The 19,102-nt window shown below is 50.7% G+C and overlaps 2 protein-coding genes across 3 annotated transcripts; one reads left to right on the top strand and one right to left on the bottom strand.

The window, feature by feature from the left end:
- The first annotated feature begins 285 nt into the window (after window positions 1-285).
- TMEM208 (transmembrane protein 208) lies at window positions 286-3,325 on the top strand. The gene is made up of 6 exons (XM_015873772.2): window positions 286-392; window positions 482-577; window positions 662-721; window positions 803-939; window positions 1,697-1,781; window positions 2,872-3,325. The coding sequence occupies exons 1-6, from the start codon at window positions 387-389 to the stop codon at window positions 3,007-3,009; spliced, it is 522 nt and encodes a 173-aa protein (XP_015729258.1). The 5' UTR covers window positions 286-386; the 3' UTR covers window positions 3,010-3,325.
- Window positions 3,326-3,944: 619 nt separating this feature from the next.
- On the bottom strand, window positions 3,945-19,014 carry KIAA0895L (KIAA0895 like). 2 transcript variants are annotated; one of them, XM_015873742.2, is made up of 6 exons: window positions 18,524-19,010; window positions 14,085-14,228; window positions 6,252-6,384; window positions 5,782-6,087; window positions 5,081-5,178; window positions 3,945-4,743 (listed from the first exon to the last, which is right to left on the bottom strand). In XM_015873742.2, the coding sequence occupies exons 1-6, from the start codon at window positions 18,953-18,955 to the stop codon at window positions 4,579-4,581; spliced, it is 1,278 nt and encodes a 425-aa protein (XP_015729228.1). In that variant the 5' UTR covers window positions 18,956-19,010; the 3' UTR covers window positions 3,945-4,578. The 2 variants fall into 2 exon arrangements, 1 of the variants encoding a protein (XP_015729228.1); XR_001557642.2 differs by having other exon boundaries at window positions 4,717-4,743; window positions 5,081-5,594; window positions 18,524-19,014.
- Between the last annotated feature and the right edge of the window lie 88 nt (window positions 19,015-19,102).

Genomic DNA, 19,102 nt, shown 5'->3' with positions numbered 1-19,102 from the left:
GAGGGCTAAAGAGCATGAAAGGGGGCAATGCAGAGCTGGGTGTGCGTTACCCTGCTGATGTGGGCCTGGGGTTGGAAGGGACCTCGAGGATCATGAAGCTGTGCTGTATGCAGGGCCACCAACCTGCGCATTGAATACCAGCACAGGCTGCCCCACCTGGCCTTGACCACCTCCAGGGATGGATGGAGCATCCACAGCCTGTCTGGCAGCTGCGCTACGGGAACCAGCACAACAGGAAGGCCATCATGGAAGGGCAAAGCGCTGAGAGCTGCGGGTGCCCAAGGGCCGTGCCGCTGTGCCCGCCCCCGGCAGCTCCTCCCCGCACTGACGGCCCCAATCCCCGAGTGAGGGCGGAGCAGGAAGGGGCAGCGCGGAACCGAGCGGCCATGGCGGTGAGCGGCGGGGCCGGGAGGGGATGGGGTGGGAGGGCGGGGAGGAGCAGCGCGGTGCGGGTCGCTGACCGGCTGTGTCGGCCCCGCAGCCCAAAGGGAAGGCGGGCACCAAGGGCAAGAAGCAGATCTTCGAGGAGAACCGGGACACGCTGCGCTTTTACCTCCGCATCATCCTCGGGGCCTCCGTGAGTGGAGCGGGGCGGGCGCGGGGCCCGGTTAACGGGGCCGGGCTAACGGGGCCGGGCTAACGGGGCCGTGGTGTCCCGCAGGCCGTGTACGCCGTGGTCAACCTGGTCGTGTTCTACCCCGCCGCCTCCGCATGGACGTGGGTGAGTGTCGGGGGCTGACGTGGCTCCCAGCCGGGCCCTGGGGCGGCCGCTCGGCTCCTCACGGCCCCGCTGTGGTGGCAGCTGGCGTTCGCCTTCAGCTCGGCGGTGTACGGCGCCAGTTACCGCTCCATGAGCTCCATGGCCCGGCCGGCATTCGCGGATGACGGCAGCCTGGCAGACGGCGGGATCGACCTGAACATGGAGCAGGGGATGGCAGAGTGAGTGTCCTCACCCACACGAGCCCAGGTGAGCGGGGCCTGCAGCCCCAGCCCGGAGCGTGCCCCACTTCTCCTTGTCCGAGCAGGGCTCCAGTGCTAAGCCGGTTGTTTGCAGGCTATAAACCTCTGCAGCTCTCTGCTTTGGCCCTTCCTGCCCTCCTGCGGTTGTGCACAGTGCCTGTTCGGCCTTCCTGGGCCTGCCATTGTGTACACTCATAAAGAGTTGAGTCCCCTCCTGTCTATAGGCGCCCTTTAGGTACTGGAAGGCTGCACTGAGGTCACCCCGCAGCCTTCTTCAATTCGAATTCATTTGTTATTGCCTGTTACTTTGATTTTTAACACTGGGCCCAGTACCCAGTTGTGCCCCACCAGTGCTGAGCAGAGAGGAAGGATCACCTCCCTACACCTGCTGGCAACAATCCTAATGAGGATCAGGACCCCATTCACCTTTGCCCCAAGGATCTGTGACTGGCTTATCTTTAACTTGGCTCTTCTTGCTGGTCAGGTGTAGCAGACACCCACTATAGCGTCACCTGTACCTGTCTTCTCTTTAATCCTAACCCATAAACTCTTGTTTAGCTCTTCATCTATCACCAGGCACAGCTCTGTGTCCTCCAGCTGTGCTCCCATAAAGGACAGCTCTCCCTCCTCTTCTCACACAGTCCTTCATCCCTCCATTGCAACACTGGCCGAGGAGCTGGTGGCTTTGGTGTGGGGCTGGAATGGGGAGGTTCATGTATTGCTTTCTTTCCCTCAGGCACCTCAAGGATGTGATCCTGCTGACAGCAATGGTCCAGGTTCTGAGCTGCTTCTCGCTCTACGTCTGGTACTTCTGGCTCTTGGTAAGCCCTGCACTTGTTCTCGTTGCTCTGAGTTGTCTGTCTTTTCCCCATCTTCAGAACGGAGGCCAGTTCGGGCTGAAACTCTTTCTTGATTATTATGATTATTTTATCTCTTAAAACCTTCTAAAAATATAAGAAAAAGAAATCCTGATCCTTCTGGGTCAGTCTTGTGGTAAACTGCAAAAACTAGCTTGGCCTTGACCTTTCCCTCCTGGTCCTATGAGACAGCAACGGGAACCACAGAGCAGATGAAAGCTGCCTTTGTGCATAAGAGTTGTTTTCTTTGCCTTTTTGTGGCTGTGACAAACATGCTGTTTCTTCTTGTTTGGATTCCTCGGTCATTCACCAGGCTGGGAACTGCAGGACCCCATGGCACCGAGTAGAATAAACTTCAGGCTTTCATCCCCCTTAACACCAGGTGCTTTCTACTCCTGAAGTGTTTCTTATGCTTCTCCAGCTAGAGCTGCTTTTACATAGGGATGAAAAGCCCAAATCTCCAGGCAATTACAATAATACTACACCAGAGTTGCCTGGAGTGTATCCCATGAAGGCAGTCTTGGAACAGCAGAAAGGTATCACGCTTTAATCCTTACCCACGTTAGTTGGGTGGATGGTTGGACTGGATGATCTTGTGGTTCTTTTCCAACCTTGGTGATTCTATGACTCTAAGTTAGTTCCTAGCTGGTTCTGGCAGGGGGCAGCCTCGGCTCTGGCTTCCCTGCACGCCATATGGATGGTGGTTTTGTATTCCCTCAGAGCAATGTGTTTTTGTTTCTGAAGGAGGGACAGGCAGAGCAGCTAGGAAGTCAAGATCTTTCTGGGTAATTCAGAACCGATGCTGCCATTCCCATGTATGAAGCCTTGAGTGCTGTGTTCCCAGAAATGTATGCAGGCTCCTGAATTCTATGAAATCAGGCCATTTATTTTGGGTGCCTGCCACTGCCTTTGATTTCAGTGGATCTCGTGATATCCCTGACCCAGCCTGTAGATGTTTTCCAGCTCCTTTGCTTTCCTCTGTGGGACCAGCCCATTCTAACCTGCCAAAATCACATCCAGAACGACTGACTTTGCTTCTATGTGTGTTTTGTAGGCTCCTGGCCGTGCTCTCTACCTCCTGTGGGTGAACATCCTGGGGCCCTGGTTTACAGCTGAATCTTCAGCCCCCAGTCAGGAGCCAAACGAGAGGAAGCAGCGCCGCCAGGAACGCCGCCAGATGAAGCGCTTCTAGCCCTGGCTTAAGAGATAGGTTAATGCTGTCTCTCATGTCCATGCTGTTATCTCATCAGGGATGCGACTGAAGCCAATCAGAAAGCATCGCAGTATCTATGTTGCCCTCTGTCATCGCTGCCATTCCACGATGAAGGCTGCAAGAGACTTGCCTTGGTTGGTTCTTAGTGCCAGTCGAGGCCTTGCTCCTTGTGATGACAAGCAGGGGGTTATGCTGGGATGTGTGTAAATACCTTTCTAAAGCAGTGCTGTATCGCATTCAAAGGTGGGGATTGCAATGCTGGAGGAGATATATTAAAGAGCAGAGTTTAATTGGCCATGCTGGCATTGTGTTCATAGAGGGGTTCTTTCGGAGGGCGGTGGTGAAAAACACCAGCATGTTTGTGGAAGCCTGGGTTAGATGGAAGCTAAAACCCCAGGTTGAGTTGTCTCATCCCCTTCCCTAGCTTGCTCTTTGATGCCTGCTGCAGCACCCAGCCTGCAGAGGCTTCAGCTGCTCTGTGAGCTCTACTGGGTCTGCAGCAGCTGGAGGAGCTTCAGTCTGCGCGTGCAGCCCAACGTGGAGCAGTTGGGATTGAGCCTGGGCTCTCTGAGCACACAAATTGGTCTGTGCTACCTTCAGGGGAGCAAAAGGTAAAAACCTAATGAGTTTTGTAAAGCTCCCCATGGACAGCATAGCTGAGATGCTGTGCATGGGGCAGAGGTTCCACATTAGGAACCACACACAGCTCAGGGCAACACCTGCTGCTGTTGTCTGCTTTGATTTGTTCTTTCTGTTCCTGCTCATTAGGTAGTTTTGCACACTGCTGACCCCTTCCTGCTCCTGATGCACCAGCTCAGCAGCTTTGCCCATGTGAGTGAGCTGTGTGATTAGTGCCAGCGGTACCAGCCTGGCTTTGCACTTGATGCTGTCCATAAGGTTTGGTCCACACGCAGTTTCCATTACATGGGTTTTATTACACCTTTTTTTTTGTAACATCAAGCCAGATCCCTACCCCGAGTCCTTTGTGCCTTGATGCCAGGCAGAGCATGTATTTGGGGTACAGTCATGGTTACTTGTAGGTCTGCAATGACAGGGCAGGTATCTAGAAGCAGGGAGAGCAGAGGTTGTTATGTGGGAGGACTGGAGTCCTTCCTGCCCCTCAGGGAGGGCATGAGGAGAACACCACTCAGAACCTGGAGGGTCCTGCCCTGCTTTCCCCATTACAACCAGCCCAATGCAGCCTCTTGCACCAGTGCAAGACTGGTGCAGCTCCTAGGCTCTGCCCTTGCTCCCTCCAAACTCTCGTTTCCCCAAAACCATGCGGAGTAGCACAGTGTTCCTCAAAATGCACGGACCTGGGCAGGGGGGCAATCAACAACAACCACACCGACCATCTCAGCTGCACTACCCTGCACAGCGGTACATGCACATCAGCCTCCCGGGCAAAAGCCCAGGCTGTGCCATCTCCTTGAGGCAAAAACTGGCCCGACAGCCCCAATAAATACTGAATAAATAGAGCCAGCATCAGCCGGGTGCTGGCAGGCTGCACTGAGGCACATGGGGTGGCCGTGGGGTGCACAGTGCTGCTCACTCAGGCAGCAGCTCCTCCAGCTCCTGCTCATCCAGCTGGTTGGTGGTGACAATGTGGTCGAGCTGCTTCATGTATCGCTCCAGGTCCTGCATGAAATGGGGGATGCGAGCCTTCTCCAGGACACCAAATTTCTTCAGGCGGTTCACATCTTCATAGGAGACCTGGTGGGAAGCAAGAGGATGGATCAGTATGTGCAAATGAAAGGGTTCTATGCCCCTGTGACCCTCTTTGCCTGCCTGGCTAGGTTTTCTACCTTCACATTGCCCAAATGAAACCATAGACTGCCAAGGGATGGAAGCGAAGGCTTGAGTTAAGTTTTAAAAGAAAGACATGGGAGATTAAAGCATCTGCAGAGGCAAAAATGCCTGCAGAGCAAGTACTTGGCTGAGCCAGGTCTCAGCACTGGGAAAACAGGAGAAGCTGGTGATCCCTGCACCTGAGCTGTGGGACAGGGCAGCATGGGTACACCAAGGGGAGCCAGAGAGCCCAGGCTGTTACCTTTCCAAGAGCAGCCAGCAATGGGAAGTCGATTGTCTGCCGATGTCGCAGGATGCGGAGAATCCCATCCAGGTACACCTGGTCCTTACTGAAGCAGCCTGGAAAAGAGAGAGAACCTGGGAAACACTGGGAGATGACTCCAGGAAAAACCTTTATCTTCCCAAATGTGTTGGGGCTGGCAGGAAGGAAAAGACTCAAAAGATGAGCAGAGGCAGCACTGGGGTCCCACACCAGGGAGAAGCCTGGGCAGCAGAGTGCAGTGAGCCCACACCTTAGGAAAAGGGGACAGGCACTGGAATCCATCACCCTTTTCACCATGCTTTGTGATTGCTTTTTTCATATGCTACAATCTAAATGCATCCTCAAAATGCTTATCTTTTCTCTCCTTCAGCTCCTTGACAGATTGCGCAAGGAAGGGCTGAGATCCATCAGACTGGGATGACTTCACGGGGCTCCCCAGGATGCCTCATCCATCCCTGCCTGATGGACAGCAGCAAAAGTGGTGATGGGGCTGCTGGGTGTTGAAAAATATGCCATAAATGGAAGTGTAAATCTATACGAGAGCAGAGCTGGGAATGAGGAGGATGAGAAGGCAGCAGAGCCATTGCTTGAAAGGATTCTCTGGTGTTGGCAAAGCCACCCAGCACCAGAATGCATCCATGGAAATACAAAACTCTGTCAAAACACTGAATGCTTTGTACCTGGCTGTGAGGTGTCAGTCTGGCCCCGCTTGGCCCGCACGCAGTACTCCCACCGGATGCCAGCATCCTGGACGTACTGCTCCAGGTCCTGGAAGAGCGCGGAGAAGGAGAGGCGGCTGGCCCGCTCAATGGTGTAGTAGAGCAAGGCTGCACGCCAAAGGAAAGGGTCTTTGCGGAAGAGGACGCTGTGAAGGCTGGCCAAACCTTCCTCTGTGGGGTTGGCAGGCTTCAGGCTGTACTGCTTGCGGCCCTCTGAGCTGTGCCAGGGCTGGCGGGTGTTGTTCACCCCGCGGATGTAGTGGGTACCTGAGGAGACAACAGCAAACATCGTCAGCTGAGGACAACTTGGTGAGCCTCAAGAATCTCAACCCTACTGTATCCATCCTGCCTGCTATCCCCATGACAAAGGCCACTGAGGATGCTCAGCATCCCCCCTGCCCTGCCCATGGTCCCCCCATTGCCCTACTAACCTATCTCATGGCGCAGCATGCCCTCCAGCCAGTACTGCCGGGCTCCAGACAGGTTGATGGCCAATGTTGGCCGGCTGTCCTCCACCATCATCACGGCCTGTGACAGGAGATCATCAGTGAGCTGCACCACTACCTGCGGAGGAGAGAGAAGGAGGCAAGCAGCCACGTTAGTGATCTTCCACTGGCTTAGAACCAGCAGGTGATACTTGGGGCAACTCTTCATAATGTCTAAATGAATCACACTACCACTGTTCTAATCCAGAAAGGAAATATAACAAAACTAGAGATACCAGGAGGCTTCCTGGAACTGATGAAATGGACAACCTGCTGTAGGTAGGTGCTTGAGTAGGGGGTTGGACCCAATGGCCTCCAAGATACCTCTGAACCTCAAGCATCCTATTTTTCAGAGATTCTGTGAAGTGCTTGCCCTAACACGTTTGGTAGTATTCCTGCACACTGGGAAAGCCAAACCACATCCACTCCATGGGCTTGCAGAAAGTGAACACATGGTTACATGGCTGAGCAGGGTTGGGTGGGCACTGCCCCCTGAGATGTAGCAGGGAGAGCCTGGAGCCCAACATGAAGAAGCTCCTTTCTGCTAATTGCAATCACAAAACCTGAACAGGCTGTGAGGAAGCTGGCTGCCCTGCATAACCCACCCCCAGCTTCTCCCCAGCTGCACTTTGCTCCGACAGAGCCTTCCCACCCGTTCCTTGAGCACCACGAGCACAGCAATGCAAATGTTTCTCATAGGGCTTTAATTGCTTTGTTATGTGTTCTACTTACAGGGCACCTGCCAAAAAATACCTTATGAGGGAACCTAGCTCCCTTTTCATATCTTTATCTCCCTTTTCTTGTTGCTTTTTACACTCCAAGAGCAACAAGAACAGATCCGTCCAAGACACTTGCAGCAAGAGCTGCCAGCCACACACATATAGCCACGCTTCCTACCTGGGCATCTGTCAGCTGTGATTAACAGCACAACTAGTGAACACCCTTACAAAGAAAGAAACAGCTCACATCAGCATGACTGATCCCTGGAGATGGATCCTGCGCCTCTCCTGCGACACAAAGAACCAAACTACATACAGCCATGCACACAGGAGGCGTTTGCATGGGCACATACCTCAAAAATCCCTCTGCAACATATGTGTGAACAGTAAAAACCATCTGCTTCATAGCTGAAACTTTCCAGGTTGAAAAGCAGAAACCTGATTACATTCTATTCCTGAGCAAGAGATCGCCTTCCTTTAAGCTTCTGAGGTTCCACTGCAGAACTGCTAGCACAGCCCAAACTGAAGCACAGATTTACTGCTGCATTATAGCTTTTATCTCTTCTTTAAAAAAAAAAGAGAGGAGACTAAATCAATTTGTTTTAAACCCAGATTTATTATTGTGCAAAGCAGTTCATTAAAGCCAGAAGTGCAACATAACAGAGCAACACTGACTACTGAGCAAATTAACTGCATAAAAAGACTTACACAGCAATGTTTTAACTGGATCGTATATATGAAAGACACAGAGAAAAGACTTGCCACTTTACTTTTAATGTGCACATCCCTTCAACTTTACTTCTGTTCCAGAAAGCAATTCAAAACCCTCCCCACATCCAGCCAGCACTCAGAGCTCACTGCTCCAACCTCAGCCTAAGGCACAAGTCCTGACCTGGCACCCCGGTGAGCTGAGTCCTGCAGATTTTAGGGGAAGTGACTGAAAACTGGAGACAGTTTCACAGTGAGCAGAAAGGAGCCAAACTTTGGTATTCATTTAACTAATTCCTATCCATTATATCAACTCGGTGTGACACGAACACAAGCATTGCAATCCCAGATGAAAACAGCTGAGGCTGAAATCTTGGAACCTGGGAGGGGAAGGAAAGATAAGAGAGACAGAACTTAAAGGTAAGAATCCATTTCACGGTCACTCTTCATGCTCCTTCGAAGCCACTGCTGTGTTCTTCAGCACAGAACTAGTGCCTGAACTCCTATGACAGTCCTTTGCTGTTTGACCTAGAGCTCCTCCAGGGTTCACACCATTTGATGCTCTGTGTCAGCTGGTGGGGCTCAGCTGCAAGGACACCACCCGACACACAGTGCTTGGCTGGCTGGGACAACATCTTGCTGTCTTGTCACTCTTAGTTGCCCCTATAGGAAGAAAAGCAACAACAAACAAACCACAAAGAGGTTGGAATTCAAGATACCAGATTGAGAGTAGTTGCAGAAAAGATCGCCTCTTCCCTAGGATAAACGTTCTCACTTATACCTGCTTTCCATCAGCCTGTTTAAAAAGTAAATAATGAGAAAAATACACTGCCCAATTGTCCATGCTATGGCAAATTCCTCAAGGACAATGACTTGTATTCAGTGGTTTTCTATGTCCCCTCTTAATGTCTGTTCCAGTGGGAACCGCTTCATTGGGGTTATCCCAGCTGGCAGCTTTTGGGAGGGTGTTGCTCACTTGGCATCCCATGAACAGCTCAAGTTTCAGTATTTGAAAAGCTGACTGTGAAAACAACACTGTAAGAGCACCCACGCAAGTGAGAGAGATATTGCATAACCCCAAGAGTTCAACTACATGAATCAAATGACTGAGGTCAATGCACCATGTAGACCAACTCCGCTGTTCTGATGACTTCCAACTCTCCCTTCCTGTCTGTACCTTCATCCCCGCCACCAAAGAAAACCAGCCAGGCTTATGATAACCTGATCTGTCCGTGGCTTTTTCCTCTGCAGTAAGGGGAATGTCTTGTTCAAGAACGCAAGTCTTCTTCCATCTGCAGCACAAGTTGCTCCTTACTTGATAGGAATGGATTTGCTGGAAGTTCAGACATTTATCTCCCACTGCTAGCCACAGGAGTGACACAGAGCCTATGGATTCTCTCCTCTTGTTTTTCACCCAAAGGCAAAAAGCAGATCAGCTGCAAATTAGATTGCTTCTCCATCCAGCCCTGGTTTCTAAATTTACATTCATTCTGATGCACTCTAACAGTGGGAAGAAGGCATTTTGAACACTAGGGTTCTGCTCAGTGCTGAAGAAGCTGCATGCTAGCTAAGGAAGTGAGTACTCTATGCTCTAGCAGGACTTTGCTGGATGGGGGTGGTACTCACCCCTGCTGCCATGTGGATGTGCTGCCAGAGCCAAGCTTGGTCAAGGAGGTCCCTTTTTGCACAAGATCCTTCTTCAAGAGACCCACAGAGAGAGATGCCTCAGCTTTAATTTGCCATAAATAACACCTATGACAGAGTGCTCTGTGTTTAAAAGGTTGAGAGCTGAATTATTTTCTCTGGATTTATAATGCAGCACAAGTAAATTGTCACTGGGCTCAGCAACCCCATCAGACCACTGTACAAGGGGTCCTGGGGTAATCCTTCATGTGTAGGCACAAGGTAACCACCAGGCACAGAAGGTACTTGCTTATTTTTTCCTCTCTTGTGGTAAAGAAAAGGAAAAGACAACACTGAACCCAACTACATGAAACAGAATCTATTTTTTTCCCTATAGAAGAGCTAGATGACATCAAGAGAAGTCATTAGAAAGCAGATTCAGGACAAGAAGCATCACTGAACTGTGCAACCTGTGGTGAGAGGTTCACAATGGCTCAAATCTGTTAGACAAATGAATGGAAAGGATTCTGCACACAGAAAAGACAGAGGCTCCAAGACCTGCTCCATGCAGTTGGTGCAATGTTCCATGCTCTGGGTGCAATTCTGTGTATCTCCAGGGAAGACTGCAGCTCGAATGCTTGCATTGCACTGCCCACAGCACGTTTCTGGATTCAGCAGCTGGCACTGAAACCTGATGCTTTCACTGGAAAGCACAGATCCTTGCAAGGTCAGCACAACTCCCAGCACCGTTTCTTCACAGCGTGCTGAGCTCAGCCTTCAATATCTTCACCACAGAACCCTGTACACTTTCCAAGACCCAGCTGCAAAGCAGAACAACATATTGTAGAACCCAAGAGAGAAGAAAAAGGGATTGTTCTAAGGCTGGCCTTTTGCTGAGTACTCAAGTCAACTGCACAGCAACTGCAGCCTGACCTACAGTATCAGTTCCCAGGACTCTCCAGTTTTGCCCAGGTACAGATGCTGTGAGAGCAGAAGATTAAAACTGTAACCAAAGCCTTATTCCTAGAGCAGCAAGGCCAGCTCTCCAGATCAATGGTTTCTCTTGTGATCAGCCTTCACAGGTTGGGCCCAAATTTTAAGCACAAACTCCAGCACATCCAGTCTGCCCAGTTTATGGGCATAATGACAGAGCTCCCTAAGAACTGTGGGAAGAAGCAGAGGACGCTGATGGGACCAAAGCCTCTCCCCAGCACTGACAATAGTGTGTGCATCTGCTCTGTCCTGGCAGGGTGTGGTGGGATAGGGCAGGAGCAGCACAACTGCCAGGACCTGAGGACACGCTAGCCAGCATTATTTAAGAACATTTCACAATGCCTGGATTACTACATAGCACTTACCAGCGGTCAGGGGTTTCTTTAGTGCAAACTGTGAGCAGCTGGGAAATCCATGAAATGCCTGAATTGGTAAGCAGACGTCTGAATTCCAGCAACATCATCTCAGCCCTGAGCCAGAACAGAACCAGAACAGCCTCAGAACCTGCAGCTTGGACTACAACAAAGAAACTCTTGAATAGCCAAAGTTCACTGCAGTGCAAATACTTACCCATAAACATGCTCCCTGGGGTTCTGGAAACTGGCATCCTGCCTTCATCACAGCTCAGACCATCCCTCCACACCTCAAGTGCCAGGGATGGGGGCACAAAAGGAGCACTCTGCACTGACACCTCCTTGGCAGCCAGTGCCACCAGCCCTGCCCATTTGCAGGCAGCTCAGATCGCTGATGCACTGAAGTGACTTTCCTTTCCTACTACATTCCCAAATAACCATCTTCTTGGCAAGTTTTGGGAAGACTCATCTAGATGCTGCACAAGTATTTGTCCTGGGACTTCACTTGGGTTTTGCATTCCCTAAAGTGCTGTTTGCTTGCTGATTAGCTGGAAAAAAAGCAGCACAAGTTTTGATTTTGTGTTTCTGGTTGCTGCAGGGGTTGTAGCTGAAGGTCTGCAGTCACCTTGCAGCCCGGCCAGGCAGAGAAAGCAGCAGCCATGCTTGTATACCCACAGCCCCTCGCAAACATTTTGGCCACATCAGAGACAGGCTTTTGACTATGTTTTTCTCAGCTGCATCCCCAGCCCACAAATAAGCAACACCGTGAGGTTTCTGGGCTGCTCCCAGTGGCTAGAAGTCTTCAGCATAGGTCAAACAGGCCTGGGAGCTGTTTGGAGTTGCAGCAGTATGGCACAGCCCAGCTCTGTGCTCTTCTAGGTCTGATGGAGATATTACTGCAGGGCTGAGAACTGTGTCAGGAAAATCCATGCTCACCCCTCTGGATCATGGTGCATCCAGCACCCTGTCAAAGCAACACTGCAGCAAAGGTGACGGGAGAACCAGAGGGTGCTTGCAGCGACGCAGTGCCTGGCAGCTCAGAAACCTGTGTGGGCCCCATGAGATAGAGTTTCTTCTTGTGAGAAACCCATCGTGATTAGTGCACAACAGAAAAGCAGCAACAGAAAAGCAAACAGCAATGCAGAACAGACAGGATACAGCAGAGAGAAGACAGCAAACGGAGATACACAGGCAGCAGGGAGGGAAGGGGGGGGAGGTTGCTCTGTGAAGCTGCTCTGTTCCTCTGCAGGGTGGAGAAATGGCAGCAAGCTTTTGTCCAGTACCAGAAGCAAAGTTTGACAGTGTTTGCTATGCAAAGCACAGGTGAAACAATTCCCTTTTTCCTTCCCCAGAGAAACTCAACACAGTCTGTAGTGGCTGCTAATTCATGAACTGATGCTTAAATGGTCTTAAAAGCACTTATCAAAAGTTTCAGGAAAAAAAACCACAAGCCATGTATCTTGCATTCCAGTGTACAAACAATTATTGAACCCTTAGATCCCTTGAACAAAGGAAAAAATACACAGGGCTGGCAGAAAGAAAATAAGCCTTTCTGCCCAGGTAGAGCTCATTATGTTTTAGATTAACAAAGAAGAATACAACAGCTGAATTCAATCCATTAATAAAATTAAGAGAGAGAACACCATCGGTCCAGAATTACTTCTCACCACTTAGACCTGGGGCCATGGAAGTGTTTGACACATACACTGTGGACAGGAATAGGAGAAAGCCCCTTATACAAAGCCATGGGGCATCCCTCTTCCCTGTGAGCATCCAGCTGCCAGGAATCACTCTTGTAACACGGATAAATCCTCAAACTCCTCACCCTGCTTTACAGTCCCAGTGAGTTCTGTTGTGCAGAAGGAGAGCAGCTTTCCAACCAAGCAGCTGTGACAGTGGCATCAGCAGTACAGCGCAGCAGGCAGAGACCACAGATATGTTTTGTTTCCACCTTTTCCCCGTGACTTTGAGATGAGAGAGAAAGGCACAGTGCTCCTGACAGGCAGCAACCAAGAGGTAAACAACAAGAAAGGAAGGAATGCATTTTTATATTGCTTATTTAAGATTTTTGGCTCAGTTCCTTGCAATTCCACTGTTACAGAGCAGCTGGGAGTTCAGAGTTGTTTGGAAGGGAGGGATGTTTGGTTAAATTCAGGAAACCAGCTGACAATCCCTCCTGTTTCACCAGACCCAGACTTGCACCAAATGGAAGCACCTTCAGAAAGCAGCTCAGGTCGTGCAGCAACAAGTGGTAAGAGATGCTAAGAGCTTTCCACCCTCCATCCCACACAGCTGACTTACCACTAGTGACATTTTAACATTTTTCTAATCTTAAAACCTCAGGGTGGAGTTTGAAAGCACGAGAACCCAGCATGTGCCAAAGAAAAGACGGAAATCTCTCCCCCACCTCTGCCTTTGAACACACGAATGAACCCAGCTGCCACAGATTTCTGCCATACCACTGCTAGCAGAAATAGGTTATTCATCCCAGCGGTAATTGATACCTCATGGACACAGCAAAATAGCCCCGACCCTGTGTGCCTGTCTACGTGGACAAGCAGTAGCTCTTCTCCTTAAGCTTAGCTCCCTTAGCTTAAAAGGGAGATATTCCTGGAATGAGAAATCCAGGTAAATCAGTGGGGCACTTGGACCTGCTTCCTAAAGCAAGCCAGGAGCTGTGCCAGAGATAGAAGGAAGCCACAGTTCAGAGCAGAAAAGCAGAGCTTCTTACTGCAAAGCAAAAGAGAAGGGCAGACCTGCTTCACTTTGTTCTTTTCTGCTCCAAGCCCTGCTGTTCTGTGCAAGCCAGATTCAGGAGCATGCAGGGCAGCTGCTGGTGCAGCCCTCTCTGCTGCCTCTTTGCATGGGGCTCTGTGCAAAGAGGTGCTGCTCCTGCTCTCAGCTTTCCAAAAGCTGCACAAAACACCCTGGCCCTGAGCGTGCACCAGGCAATGGCCAGTTCAAAAAGAAACCCTGTAGTTGTACCAAGTTCGCCCAACCCATACCCAGGCTCTTACACTGTGCTGGCCTCTTCTGGGAGTCACAAATGGCCTGAAGAAGAGGCTCAGAATGAGCTCAGCGTCTGTAAGAGCAACACAGCAATGCAGAAGATTGCTGAATTCCTTTGCGAAATACTTTTGCAAACAAAACTGCCACCAAGTTTGTTTACAGAAGCCTCAACCGCAAACCCAGGTCTCAGACACTGCTTTAACTCCTGCCCTGAGACATGAGCTTCTTTCCCTCAGCAAGTATGTTTCTCCTTTGTATCCAAAACACTTCTTAATTGGACTCTGTTATCAGAACTGACACTTTGCTGAACAGGAGCAAAGCTGAATAATATTTATTTCAGGAAAGATTAAAAAAACACCAAGGACAGTGATTACCTCCCCTGCGCAGCCTTCCTTCTGCATGTACTTTCGGATAACAGACCAGATCTGGCACTTGCTCAGCAGTCTCCCACCAGTGGCAACTTCGAAGCTCTCATAGGTCCCGTACTTCTCCAGGACAGCATGAATGATCCTAATGGCCTGTTACACACAAAGAAACAAAGCATCAGTCATAATACCTTCTCCACTCTCAAGTGCCATCTTCCATAGCACCAAAACTATCAGGTGCTTCAGAACCCAGCTGAGGAAATCCCTCATAAGAGGTTCAAATAACTATTTTAGTGTCATGTGAGGTGAGATGTTCCTGTGCAAGAGAAATGGAATGCCTTGTTAGCAGGTGGGTACCAGGACAGATCAATACATAACACAGTGAGCACAGCCCGTGGCACACTCTGTCTCCATCTTATTGTCCTGTTAATCCTCACAAGGGTTTATTTGGCCAAACCAGAAGTGAAACAGCCTCACTGTACGTAGATGCTAGAGCCATGATTGTTTTCATCTTTTCTGCTTTCACTTCTTCTTTCCAACTTAAGCATTTGCAAATCTTATCAACTTGCTTATTAGTTTCTTATTGCAACACTGGATTGGTTTCAGGAACTCACAGCCCAGACAGCAGTTGATACAGCACAGCTCCCGGCACAGGACATCTTCTGGCCTGGCACAAAAGTAGCAAGTATGAAAACAAGAATGGGTTCACAACTGGTCATTCTGGAGCTACAGAAGAGATCCTTTGTTGTGCTCTGATAGCTCAGGACAACAGAATTAGTATGAATCAGCTGCAGAGAATTTTAAGAGGTGAGGAAGTTGTTAAAACCACCATGAGGCTCAAGATGTTGTTTCTTCACTGGCCAAAACATCTGCTCTGGAGAATTTCTGGAGAAACAATGATTTCAACAGAGCGCTCAGGACGTGAAAGAGTCAGGAGTGCAAATGTGCTCCCTCCCAGCACACGAGTATGCCCTGCAGTAAAGCTCCCACAGAGAGTGTTTCCTCAGGCAGCAGTGCTGCTGCTTTCAGGGTCTCAACACAACTGTGGTACTGCAACAACAGCATGTGAATAAAAGCAGCACATGCTATTTTATCAGAGTTAAAGTTACGGTACCATCTACATGAGCACTTATTAGCACGTTTCTTTCCCTAAAGTGAGTTTGCATCGAAGTCATTTGCAAGCAATGACCCTTTCTGGTCTGTTTGTTAACACACATCCCAAACTGGATGACTACAACCACTCCTTTGTAGTTGTTTTGGAGCCTTTCAGCAGTTTTACTGCACCTATAAGCCTGCCTGCAAGATACCTGCTCATCTGCTGCTGCAGGACAAAGCGCTACTGCTGAGCTGCGTGCACTTTACCTGCTCCTCCTGAGCTCTGTCATCCTCTTTCTCATCCAACTGATGCTGTTTCAGCAAGGTCAGTCCCTGAGGGAACCCCTGCATTATCTGAAGCCTCCTCCACCTGCACACCCGTCAGGCAGCACTGGAAGCTGCAATGAAGCCCTCTGAGCCCAGCAGCAGTTTTGCTCCTTCTCCTACCACAATAAAGCCTTGCTAACTGCCGAAGCTACCAGCTGGAGCCCTGCAGAGGTTACATTCCTTCTTCCTCCCTACTGAAGCTCACTTGCTTCTAACATCTGACACCTGTTCTCCCCTTGCTCTGCTTCTGCCTCTCACAGGAGCTAATGACCATGTTCACCTCAGCAAGTGCTCTTGCAGCAGCTCAGTCCCCTTCCCCAGCCACCAGATGGGCACCGAGCTGAACCTGAGAGAGCCACCAAGGCCCCTCCTGCTGGCTTGCAGAAGAAAAGGCCCATTCCTTCTTATCACCTTTGTTTATCTACTGCAAAACTTTGTCCCCCATCCCCTAAGACAGCAAGCAAAGAGGAACTCGGTGCAGATGGTGCACAAAGCTGACAAAAGGGGAGTGTACTACAGCAACTTCTAGAGAAGTCACAGACAGCAACATTCCTAAGATAGCACATTTGCTCTCTGAGAAGCTGCTGAGCCCACATCAGCCCTTCCTGTCCGGTCAGTGGCCTGTCTGGGCTGGGAGCAGGAGTCTGTCACCAGCTCAGCCCATGTGTCAAAGGATAACAAACACTCAAGCTGTGCTCCAAGCCCTGTGTTGGTGCTGTTGGTGCTGTGTTGGTGCTGATCTTATGCCTCCAAGGAACTGGGCTGCCAACAGTCTTCTTGATCCCTTATAGCATAAGCCATAGAGGGGCCAGAAGGATCCTGATAGGAAAAAGGAAACAAAACAAACCAACAAACTCCTCTGCAAACAAAAGCAAAGAAAAACAAAACGCTCTCCCAAAAACATCAAAATCCCCCAAACAACCCAGCAAACAAAACCAGCCCCCAGCTAAAATAGCAAGAATCCAAACCCAAACCAAGATAACCCACAACCCCCACCAAAACAAAGCAACTAAAAACCACCAGAAAACAAACCCCCAAATACTCCACAGTGCAGAAGAGCTGATTCAGCAGAACTGAAGGGGTCATCGATCTCAAAACACAGAGAATAAGGACAGGGAACTGATTCTGGTTTGTCTGCTCTTGCAAGCAGATGTTAAATCAGTACAAGGCGCTGAGCACAGGGTGCCAGCAATGGATCACTGCCACCATTGCTGATGGGTTCCTGCCCATCTCCCCTTCACCTGAGCACTCACCTCAATACAAAGTGCCTCTCCACAGCCCTCACCCCTGACTGCTACATGCTGTGCTTCACTGAGAAGGCAGAAGAACCCCTGTTCTCCCAGGATACATGACACAGGTAGAGAACTTGTAAAGACAGGTAGAAATATTTAACACTAATATCTCTTGCAGTGGGTGTAGGAACAAGATGAGAGCACTCGCACTGCTTATGAACAGTTAATTGCATTGCAAGTAATGCACAGAGACAAATAACTTCAATTATTCCCATTTGAGAACACTGTAAACCAACTGTATCAGAAGAGGAGCGGGGAAGTATCCTGAGCAATTCAATTTACTGCATTAGTCAGAGACTCAAACACACAGGAAGCAGTGAAAGAAAAGACACTGAGGTCATTACAGCAATCCAACCATCTCCTCTGAAACAGCATTGCTGGCACCAGTTTATCTGGGGCAGAGTATACCTTATATACTCAGAGTATACCAGGAACAGCACTGGAAATGCCTGACTGCTTGGAAAGCTGTTTACAGACAGAGGCCAAACAGTCTGGGTAACAGAGCTCTAGAGAAGTAGGAAGCAAGAGGTGACGTGGCTGCTGTTTACAGGCAGAGCATCGTGGAGCCCCACTCTTTTTGCCTTGCTTATAAGCAACTGAAGTGATGAGGTAAAGACACACACAAGAGGAACCTACAACCTATCTGCCATCCACTGTGTTTGCTGATAATTCTGGGTTAACGGTGCTGCCACGCAGGACAACCTTTACACCTACCAGAAAACAAACCAGGCTCAGCCAGCAGGTTGTGTGCTGAGGGCTGCTTTGCATGAAGCACATGTTCCAGTTCTTGGTCTGTCAGTTCTAAAGCAACAGTGCAAGGGTTCCCTGCCAGCTCCCAGCCATGGCTGCACGTCTGTAGGCAGCTTGAGTGTGATCCAGCCCCAGGAGTCACTCTTTTATCAGCTATAGAAGGCGTATGTTGAATGTGTAATTAAAGGAGAGCTTAGACAAGCAAAACAAAACAAAGCAATAAATAGCCTGGAAGATGACAAGCAAAGCAAGGTCACACAGCAGCAGACATAACAAGGAGCAGGCCAGAGGGGTGCCTCTGTGTATGGCACACGCTGTGGCTCCAGCCTGGATGGCCAGCAACACCTTACTTGGTGTTGCTGATCTCAGAGCCAAGATAATGATCATGGATCAAACCTTATCATAGACCAGTTGGGTGGGAAGAGACATGAAAACCCACTCAGCCCCAACTCCTGCCACAGGGGTGACCATTCCCATCCATCAGGCTTCCTAGGGCCCCATCCAGCCTAGCCCTGACACCTTCATGGATGGAGCATCCATAGCATCTATAGGCAGAATGCACCAAGGCCTCATTGCCTTCAGAGTAAAGTTCTTCCTAACATTTAAATCTCTACTTTAGAACTGTATCCCCTTGTAGTATCACCACACTCCATGACAATGAGTCTTACCTTCCTTACCTTCCCATAGACCCCACTACCCCATATTGGCCCCATAGACCCCAAACAGGTCCCACAACCCCATATGGGCACCATAGACCCCATACAGGCTCCACAATCCCATATGGGCCCTATAGACCCCATACAGACCCCACAACCCCATAAGGTCCCTATAGACCCCATAAGGTCCCTATAGACCCCATACAGGCCCCATACGGGCCCCATGCAAAGGCCTCTAATCAACTACCCCCATCCCTCACTGCACATTAACACCCCCGAGCATCCTCCCGGCCCCTCAGGTCCCTCATGCCCGTCGTCCCGCTCTCACCTGTGCCACGAAGCGATCCGACGCGTCTCGGTACTTGTCCAGCACAGCCTCGGGCACGGGCTCGGCGTATTCGAACTGCGGGTCGTACGCGAACCGCTCCCTGAAGAACCGCTCCCGTTCTGCCTCCACGTTCCGCGGCCGCAGCGCTACGAGCAGGCAGGGGCTGCGCCTCCCGGCCCCGCCGCCCTCCTCGCCCCTGGCCCTCGCGATGTGAGGCAACGAGGCGGCGGCCCGAATCCTCCCGCCGCTCCGCCGCATCCCGGCGCCCGTTTCCGACAAACGCCGGGTCCCCCGCGGGCAACGGGGCGAAGCGGACCCCGCCGGGCGAGGCGGCGGAGAGGGACACGAGCACAGCCGGGATCCATCGCGGTCCGGCAGCGTGCCCAGCCCGGCACGGCCCTGCCCGCCCGCCGCCCCCGGGTCCAGCACCATCGCCTCCAGCGCGGCCAACGCTCCGGCCCCGCTGCCCTCTCACGCCCGCCGCGCCCGCCGGCCGCCTCACGCAGCCAATCCGCGCCGCGCATTGCGGCCGCACAGCCAATGGGAGTGGAGCGTGGAAAGAGGCCCCGCCCACCGCCC

The sequence above is a fragment of the Coturnix japonica genome, chromosome 11, assembly GCF_001577835.2.
Source record: "Coturnix japonica isolate 7356 chromosome 11, Coturnix japonica 2.1, whole genome shotgun sequence".
Lineage (NCBI taxonomy): Eukaryota > Metazoa > Chordata > Aves > Galliformes > Phasianidae > Coturnix > Coturnix japonica.
This window is presented reverse-complemented; position numbering and strand designations above follow the sequence as displayed.

Coding starts and splice junctions, on each gene's coding strand:
- TMEM208 (XM_015873772.2), top strand. Junction 578..661: donor GCATCATCCTCGGGGCCTCC/GTGAGTGGAGCG, acceptor GGTGTCCCGCAG/GCCGTGTACGCCGTGGTCAA. Junction 722..802: donor CCGCCTCCGCATGGACGTGG/GTGAGTGTCGGG, acceptor CTGTGGTGGCAG/CTGGCGTTCGCCTTCAGCTC.
- KIAA0895L (XM_015873742.2), bottom strand. CDS start 18,955: ATGGTGCTGGACCCGGGGGCGGCGGGCGGGCAGGGCCGTGCCGGGCTG. Junction 6,088..6,251: donor CATGCTGCGCCATGAGATAG/GTTAGTAGGGCA, acceptor TTGTCTCCTCAG/GTACCCACTACATCCGCGGG. Junction 5,179..5,781: donor GACTGACACCTCACAGCCAG/GTACAAAGCATT, acceptor TCTCTTTTCCAG/GCTGCTTCAGTAAGGACCAG.